Source organism: Pyxicephalus adspersus, chromosome 4 (genome assembly GCF_032062135.1).
Source record: "Pyxicephalus adspersus chromosome 4, UCB_Pads_2.0, whole genome shotgun sequence".
In the NCBI taxonomy this organism is placed as follows: domain Eukaryota; kingdom Metazoa; phylum Chordata; class Amphibia; order Anura; family Pyxicephalidae; genus Pyxicephalus; species Pyxicephalus adspersus.
In genome coordinates this window covers 97730419-97740354 of record NC_092861.1, presented here as the reverse complement: position 1 = coordinate 97740354, position 9936 = coordinate 97730419, and the positions used below count along the sequence as shown (strand labels likewise).

Below are 9936 nucleotides of genomic sequence, written 5' to 3'. Positions count from 1 at the left end.
ATATATATATAGAAAATACTATAAATTAACATTAAATCCTGCTCAACTTTATTTTATTTTTTTATTTATTTGAATATCTGTTTACTGGTGTACAAATCTAAAGGATCCTATCAATAAATGATTATGGAATGTCCAATTGCAAAAAACAAACAGCCAATTTTGACAGACTGCGCAAGTGCTAATTGCATGTGCCTGTGCGCTTAAATTTGAGCATATATAAGGGTGTTGTTTAACTTGGTTTTTCCTTTTGTCTTTTTTTTTTTTTTTTTCTTGGAGGGGCTGTTGTTTTGTGTGTTATCCTAATTAATCTATGTTGCTGCATTTGATACTTTGCTTACCCTTTAGCACAAAAGCTGCTTTTTTAAAAAAAAACTTTGAATGTTTCAATGTCCATTTTGCAATTTTGAAGTCAATGTTAATGCTATGTTATTGTGTTTGTGGCCATATTGTTTAATTGCAAAATTCTGCCTTTATTACCACTTTGAAATGTTTGTCCTGCATAAATAATTTCTAATCCAGTTTTCCACCCTTGATAGGTCAAAATTGCATATTGGTTTGGTAAGTATTTTTTGTTGGGCCATTTATAAACTATTTTGGCTTTATATGGAAGTGTGGGTTTACATGTTTTTTGTTTGTTCCTAATTTCCTTTGTTCCAAAATTTTTTTGTCATGTAAATTTAGTGATGTGTGTGTTTTTTTTTTGTTTTTATGTCTTTGTCTTTTTATATTTTAATGTGACCTTTTAGCAAATGTTTCTTTTGAATAAAGTTGTCTGTAAAATGTTGTTGTTTGTTTGTTGGGGGTTTGTTGTTATGTGATCTCCTTTCCAATCGCCCAAGACATACAGTTTAAAAAGTCAATTGTAATTGTTTTTAAGCTGTTCCTTTCTCTGAATTGTTTGAAAGGCTAAAAACAGCACAATTGTCTTGAAAGGCTAAAAACAGCACAATTGTCTTGTTAAAAGTTGGAACCTTCTACAGAAGTGTCATATTGATGACTAGACATTCGACATATCAGCATACAAAACAGGAGCCCAGTTGGTATCTGCAAATAAATAGGGCTCCCACTCAGCTGCAAGTAGTATTAGAGTCATGAGCATGTTTTTTAATGGACCTGATAACCTAGCAACACAGTAGCAGCAGGTGACTGAATATGGGTTGCACAAAAGAAATCTGCAAACAAATTTTAAGTGATCAAACATGGTTAGTTGTTTTGGAGAAAAAATGTTTCAAAAGATACACTGAAGCGGACAATGTTGACCTGTTGACCTCAGTAATGACCCTCTTGCTTTGTAACTTTGAGTCAGTGACCTGGAATGAGTAAGGACCATGCCACACTGATGAATTTTGTAGAAGCTGTGGAATTGCCCTCCTTTAGCAATTTTATTGCAAGGAAAATGTAATGTAGTAAATGTATTGTTATTTGTGTCCCAGGAATTCCAAGTGATTTATATCCTAATAGCTGAGCAATTGGGAGAATTGGTATCTTTAAGAGTTACATATGCTATCCAATGCAGATGCAAACTGTTGATTTTTAGCCTCTACACATTGTAATAGGCTGCAATAATAATGTAGCTAGTTAAAAGTTTTTACAAATTGGCAGACCAGAATAATTTCTCTCAACTACATTTTTGTTTGAGCTACAGGCCCTATGCAGGTTAGGAGATTCAGGGAATAAATAAGTATTCAAGTCAGTGGGTCATCATAACAAAAAGACAGGTATATTTTATAAAGCGGGGTTGGTCAACCTACGGGTGATGGGGCGCTCGCATCTCCTATGTTTCTCTATAAGATTGTGCTGCCAGCCTATTTTGCTGGAGCTGCTCCCTGCCTATTTTGTACTGTGAGATAATCGTGCAGCAGCACCATGAGATCTTTCTGTATTCAAGCAGCAGTCATTATCCTTATGTATAAATCCTCATATCTCTTACACTAATAGTCATAGAAATGTGAAATTTACAGGGTACACAGGGGACCCTAAGAGCTCATATTAACCGCAATTTAGGCCCTCTACACCTAACAAATTGCCAGATATGGGGTTACAAGCAAAAAATCCCAACAACAATCTTTTTACATTAATATTTTCACATTAAGGGTGGCTATTTCAAAATCAGGGTCCCTAAATTGGATTTGCATGTTGGGGCCCACCTTGGGGCCACTCTCATGGCAATGAACATTAGGGTGCTGCCAAATTTTTTTGTGTTGTGGTGCCCCTAAAAGTTTACAAAACTTCAAGGCTGCATTTAGGTTTGCGGTAAAGTTGCAGTGCGGTTACCCCTTCCTCATGCCATGGAACCCTGGCTCGGGGGAGAAGCTCAGTACTGCTCACTGCCACCTAAAGTCAAATCTACAGATGCTGCGGTGAGAGGGACTAAGCGGCTGGCAAGCTGCCTGTTACACATAGCTGGCCACTTACATTCCAGTTTTTCTGGAACAGAGGGATGTTGGCAACTGGAAATGTGGGAGCCAGTAGGAAACTCCTTATGCCCCCCCCCCCCATCCCAATTAAAATGGTATACCCATCATATCAGGGTATCCTGTCACACATAGCTATCCCCTTACTCTCCATGAACTCCATTTACTCTGTACGAAAAGAGAAATGTGATTGCAAATGCAGGACTCTTGTGGCCAACTCCCTCTATAATTTTATCACTACGGTGCAAACACAAGACACAAAAAACTATACCTGTCATACCGTGCTACCCTGTCACACATAGCTGGCCACTTACCTTCTGTGAATATATTGTGTGTGTGTGTAAATGGACGATTTGATCTTGCACAAAAACATTTTTAAGAAACTGCACCCTAATACATGTGTGCATTTTCGTACACTACAGCACATGTATGCTGGGATGCAGCTGCAACATGTGTTTGTGTGTGTGTACCACAAACTTTGCATTTGTTATGCCAGCACACCTTGCATTTTTCACAATTAAAACTCATCAAGGACCTTCTTTTCATTTACACCTGCGTTTTTGCAAACAAATCCTTAATATTGCACAGGTTTTAAACATACATCAGTAATAAGGGTAGTAAAAATCCTAAACATACCTGTTTTTTGGAAGGAATCTGTTCTGCACTTTTGCTGCACTGTTCACGAAAGCAGTCACCAAAGGGAAGCAGCAAGCCCATAGCAAGGATTTCAGAGCAGAGTTTTTCTGCATTCTCTGGTGCACTTCTCTGTTGGTTAAATAATTTTTCCAGTAAGGTTTCTCCTATAGTAAATAAAATGATAATACATACACATAAATATCTCTACACTAGTAAAAACCACATGAATTACTAAAGCTCTCCAAGACTGGATACTTTAGACTATCATAGGTGAACCTGGGTAATCCAACTAATAATAAATTATTTTTAAGAAATCCAATTCAGGTTTGCTAGGTCACCCCAGATCAACTATGACAGTTTAACTGAGAGAGCTTTAAAAAAACAGGCCCAAAATATCTAGGGAATGAACAAATCTAGATTTGGGTTACAAACAGCTTTGCAAATCTTGTTAGTATGAGAGTTTACTGTTTTACCATTGGTAATCTTCCCTTCTTCATAACATAGCCCATTTTTACATTTTGACAGTTTGCAAAAAAATTTTGTTTATGGAAGGCTATTAAATTAGCATTTATAACTCTGTGGTATTTAGATTGCACATAAATGATTTCCTGTTTGGCTTAGAAGTGTGATTTCAAGCAAACGTGATTAAACTCTCCCTAAACTATTATTGCACCTATTGCAATATATTCTTTTAGTAGCTTGAGTTACTATATTTAAGTTCTGGAAACGTTCCTTCTTCACTCTTAACTATGTTAAATCTAAAAGTAGCTCCGTGAATAGAGGCAGGGTCCTTTCTCCTACCTTTTTTTTTTCTTTTTCATTATCCTCCTAAATCTCACAGTTTCAATCTTTCTGCACCTACCTCCTTGTGTTCCCAATGGACATCCACTGGTTGTTTTTTCCCTAATGTGCATTACCAAACTAGATATTTTTAATTTATTATTAACACTTTATAGGTTTTTTCCTATGAATGGGGTATTATGTACTCCAGTAATGAGTACCTGGTTAATTGAATCTGTAACATAGGAAACTGCTTTTCTATTTTGTTCTGTTGTGCTGTAAATTCCTCTCACACAACAGTTACATAGTTACACAGTTACATAGTGGGTTAGATTGAAAAAAGACATAAATCCATCAAGTTCAACCACCAGGGAAATAAACATATCCCAGATATAAAACCCTATAAGACATAGCTGGTCCAGAAGAAGGCAAAAAAAAAAAAACCCTGGTACAATTTACTTCAACAGGGGAAACAAAAATTCCTTCCTGATTCCATGAGGCAATCGGATGTTCCCTGAATCAACAGTCTCTTATCTTTTTTTAAATCCTTAATACCCAGTTAAAATCTGTGCTTCTAGAAAAGCATCCAGCTTTTTCTTAAAGCAATCTATAGTAGTTTCTGCAGATTCCACATTTTCACAGACCTTACAGTGAAGAATCTCTTCCTTATCTGGAGCTTAAACTTCTTTCCTCCGTGTGCAAAGAGTGCCCCCTTGCTCTTTGTAGTGCTCTCAAAGTGAATTTTTGGGAAGAGTTTTCAATTTGGACCATATATCATTTCCCCTCTTAGACATCTCTTCTCAAGGAAGAAGAGATTCAGTTTAGCTAATCTCTCCTCATAGTTGAGCTCCTCCATTCCTTTTATTAGTTTAGTTGTTCTTCTCTGCACTCTCTTCAATTCCACAATGTCCTTTTTGTGAACTGGTGCCCAAAACTGAACTGCATACTCCAGATGTGGTCTGACCAATGCTTTGTACACGTGCAGGATTATGTCTCCATCTCTGCAGTCTATTCCTCTTTTAATACAAGAAAGTACTTTACTAGCTTTAGATATTGCAGCTTGACATTGCATTCCCCCAAATGTATACCCCCTAGACAGTATGAAGCATGCATGTAGTTAGCCCCCAAGTGTATACCTTTACATTTATCTATATTAAAAGTCATTTGCCACTTGGCTGCCCTAACAAACAGTACATCTAGGTCTGCTTGTAGATTATAGACATCCTGTATGGATTTAATTCCATTATATAGTTTGATGTCATCTGCAAACACAGAAATGATACTTTTCACAAACTCTATATTATTTATAAAGATGTTAAACAATAAAGGTCCCAACACTGAACCCTGGGGTACACCACTAATACCCTTAGACCATTCAGAGTATGAATCATTAATTACAACTCTCTGAATGCGATCTTTAAGCCAGTTCTCTATCCATTTACAGATTTACCTTTCTAAACCTATTGACCCTATCTTGCATATTAACCTTCTGTGGAGTATGGTGTTAAATGCTTTAGCAAACTCCAAGTACACTATATCAACTGCTATTCCACTGTCTACCTAAAGAGAGTAAATTTGTTTGACAACTTTGGTCTTTTTTGAAGCCATGCTGACACTTATAATAATATTTTCTAGCAGAAACTCCTCTATGTTGTTCTTTATCATAAGGTCTAGGAACTTTCCAACTTTGGACATTTAAATAACCGGTCTGTAGTTACCTGGTAATGACTTTGCTCCCTTTTTGAAGATAGGAACCACATTTGCCTTACGCCAATCCAGTGGTGCCATGCCAGTGACTTAAAAAGTATCTAAAAATTAGAAATAGGAGCTTTGAAATAACCAAGCTCAGCTCTTTGAGGACATGTGGATGTAATCAATCGGGTCCTGGTGCTTTGTCAACCTTAATTTTGCCTATTTCTCAATCATGGACATGGGCTCTGCCATTTTCCTTTGTGTACAAAGAGCTAAAAAAAAAGGTTTAGTAAGTCTGCCTTTTCTTTATCCCCAGCTACCAACCCAGAGACACCCTTTTAAAAAAAATGTGGAGTTTGCCTTACTTTCCTTTGCAATCTGTCTTTTAATTTGAAGTTTTGCACATTTTATCTCCTTTTTTACATCTTTTGGTATATTCATCATTCATCAAACGATGAAGGTGATACTTCATTTTTATATTTTTTGAATGCCTTTTTCTTGTTCCTTATGGCTTTTTTAACATCAGCTGTGAGTTGCATAGGTTTAAATTTTAGCCTCCTTTAACTTATTACCCATTGGAATATATTTTTTAGCATGCTTTTGTAGAACAGACTTGAAACATTCCCATTTCTGTTCTGTGTTCTTTGAGGACAATATTGTCTCCCAGTCCAAGTCACAGAGAGCCGCCCTTAATAATGGAAACTTTGCTCTCTTAAAATTAAAAATGTTTTTATCTTTCCTGTTTTTGCTTCCTGTTTACAACCTACATTAAATGAAATCATATTATGGTCACTGCTACCCAGATTCTCTTTATTTATGCACATTTGTTATAGGCTGTGCATTGTTAGAAAGAACTAGGTCCAGGAGAGTATCATTTCTAGTTAAGGCTTGTATAAACTGTACCATAAAATGATCTTGTATTAAATTCACAAATGGCCTCCCTTTTGTTGTTCCTGTAGTCCCATTACTCCAGTCAATTACAGGGTAGTGGAAATTTCCCATGATTAACCTCCTGAGCGGTTCATTTTTAGTCTAGATTTATATCTCTAAAAGCAGTACATTATTTTTTACAAAAATGTATTTTACAGTATAATAATAGTATGAGTATAAAAAAATAATTAGAAATACAAGTCATTTTAAAAATAATAAATTAATACATTAATTTATTAAATAAATTAAATTAATAAAAAAAAATAACATACTTATACTATTATAATATACTGTAAAATAAATGTTCATGAAGGACATTGTACTGCTTTTACACATAGAAATCCACTGTATTGCATTCAATACAGTTATTTTGTATTGAATGCAATACAATTGGATTTTGAATTTCCTGCCCCACCCTTTCTCTATTTCTTCCTTAGCACTGGGGGGCCTATAGCAGACACCAATAATTATTTGTGTATTGTGCATCCTCACATTCAATTCCACACATAATGCCTCAACCTCATCGTTTGTTCCATCCGCAATTTTTTCTTTCATATTCACTTTCAGATCACTTCTCACATACAGACAGACACCACCACCTTTTCGTTTGACTCTTTCTTTACGAAAGAGAGTATACCCACGAATATTGACATCCTAGTCGTGTGAAGAACGAAGCCAGGAGTCAGGAATGCCAACTAAGTCATAATGCTCTTTACTCATTAAGGCTTCCAACTCCCCTATTTGGTTTGCCAGACTTCTAGCATTGGTGAACAGGCTCTTTAAATCTTTACTGCATTTACCAGCATTGTTTGCGAAATCTTTTTGTTTTTTAGTACAACTAGTACTGCACAATCCAATGTTTGTTTGTAACATGGAAGCTTCATACATTTATCCATAACCTTCCCCCAAATATCCCCAATCCACCCTCCACTAGTGGCTGACCCGACTAACCTTTCTGTTACCTTATTTACCTGTTTCACCCCCCTCTGTTCTAGTTTAAATATCCCTCCACCATTCCCCTAAATTTTTCCCCTAGCACAGCAAACTCCCATTTCATTTAGGTGCAAACCATCTCTGGCATACAGGTTGTACCCCAATGAAAAGTCAGCCCAGTGCTCTATGAATCCAAACCCTTCCCTTTTGCAGCAGAACTTAAGCCATGCATTTAGCTGTCTAAGCTCCCTCTGCCTCCCCTGTGTTGCACATGACACAGGCAATATTCCAGAGAACATAACTGATTTTTTACGGATCTTCCATCTTCCTGTATGGTCCATTCTGCCTGCCAAATCTCAACCTTGTGTATGCAATTGTTTTCCTCTGCAACCCTCATCTAATTGTGTATGGTACCTCTCCCATTGTAGATTTATTTATTCAACAACTTTTATCTCCCCATAGATTTATATGTTCACTATCCCTTAGTTCCAGCTAAGTGCACATTGATATTTATTGCCCTGCCAACCCTTATCATCCCCAGGTTCAACTGATATCCCAAATTTTTTGTTACTCCCAACAGTCCATGCATACTTAGAGCCCAAAGCACTTCTATTTAAACAACAGGCATGGTCATGTGGGGATGCTAGTCACGTGCCAAAATTTCAACTGCCAAAGTTAAAGGGGCAATGGGAATTAATCCAGGGAATTGAAACAGGAATTGGAATAAAATTGGACATAAAATTACAATCTGCAACTCCCATCTCTTGCCTTTGGACTGGGTCATCCACCTGGACTCCAACACATCCTCTGCTGCTGCCATTCTGAAATGCAATTTCACCAAGCCATCTCTGTGACTGAATCATCATTTCCCACTCCTGGCACTCTTCCCTCTCATCCCCAGTCTGATAATTCATTGTCTCTCTGCCCCTTCACTCTCCTTGTTTTCTCTGTCTGTGCTCCTGCACCTTTTTTCTCTACTGCTACTTTCTGGTGACATCCCACACAACCCTGACCCCCCCCCCAAGCCTCTCTCTTTCATACACTTTCAGCAAGATACTCCTTTCTCCTAACCTCATCTCCATTCACCCTACCCATTGGGTTTTTACCCCCTTTCTCTGGCAGTCTATGAATGCCAGATCTGTTGGCAATAAATTAACCTCCATACACAACCTTCTCCTTTCTAAATCTCTGAACTTCCTGGCTCTCACTGAAACTTGGTGGCTTTCCTCCTCTGACTCTGGTACTGTGCTTTCTCGTATGGAGGTCTGCACTTTACACATACCCCTAGACCTGGCAACAGAGTGGGGGTTGGTGTGGGTCTCATTCTCTCACCTAACTGTACATACAGAGTCCATCCTACCCCGCCCTCCCCCATTTTCACCTGTTTTGAAGTCCACTTTGTCTGACTTTTCATCCCCTTACCCCTTATTGTTGCTGTTGTCTACCCCCCCCCCCCCCCCCCCCCGGCCCAGTTTCACAAAGTTTGGATAACTATGCCTCCTGGCTCCCACACATTCTTTCCCATGACATGCCAACTCTCACCTTCGGTGACATTATTGTTGCAGTGGATGAGCCCAACCAGCCTTCCTCAGCCAAACTGCTCTCCATTACCTCCTCATTTGGACTCACACAGAACATCAACAGCCCTACACACATTGCCAGATACAGTTTAGACCTAGTATTTTCCAAACTCTGCAACCTCACCCTCCTTGACAACTCGCCATTTCCCCTTTGTGATCACAACCTTATCACCTTCAACCTATCAAACTCTTGCCCCCCTGTGCCACATCCCAGACCTGGTCAATGGCAGAGAGATATCCGTAACCTTGACCACAACCTTTTCCCAAACTGCCTTGCATCCCTAACCCCCACTCTCACCAAAATCACCTCCCCTGATAAAAATGCAACCCAGTTAAACTACTGTCTTTCCTTGGCTCTGGATAAAGTTGCCCCCGCCCTGCCAACCCCCGACCCTGGCACAACAATCACACCAACCAGCTAAAAATGACTGTACGTGCAGCTGAGCGCAAGTGGAGAAAAATCATCCTTAGCGCTGACTTCTTGGACTACAAAGCCAAGCTACAAAGCCTTAACACTGAACTCATTGTCACCAAGCAAAATTATTTCTCCGCTGTCATTTCCTCTCAAGCTTCCAACCCACGCAGCCTTTTCTCAACAATTGACTCCCTCCTAAACCCCACACCTGCTCCCCCCACAACAGCCGCCACTGCCCAAGACATAGCCACCTACTTTAGAGAGAAAATGGATCAGAAAATCAGATATGATGTCTCTGTTTACCAGGCCACTCCAACCATATCCACCCCTTCCACCAGTAAATCATCATTGGCCTCCCTCAGCCCTGTTACTGTGGATGAAGTCTCCTCTCTTCTCTCATCATCTCCATCTACCACCTGTCTGCTTGACCCAATTCCCTCTGATCTAGTCCGTGCCCATTCCTCCACCCTGACCCCTGCCCTAAACGAACTATTCAACCTTTCCCTTTCTACTGGTGTATACCTCTCTGCTTTCAAACATGCCATAATTCTCCCTA

At 38.8% G+C, this 9936-nt stretch overlaps 1 protein-coding gene across 2 annotated transcripts in view; it reads right to left on the bottom strand.

Moving 5' to 3' along the window:
* FMN2 (formin 2) overlaps positions 1-9936 on the bottom strand; it is a 134264-nt gene that overhangs the window by 117971 nt on the left and 6357 nt on the right. For both annotated transcript variants that reach the window (XM_072409087.1, XM_072409086.1), the window contains exon 2: positions 3051-3214. In XM_072409087.1, coding sequence (XP_072265188.1) covers positions 3051-3214 — 164 coding nt within the window. The remainder of the gene's footprint in view (positions 1-3050; positions 3215-9936) is intronic.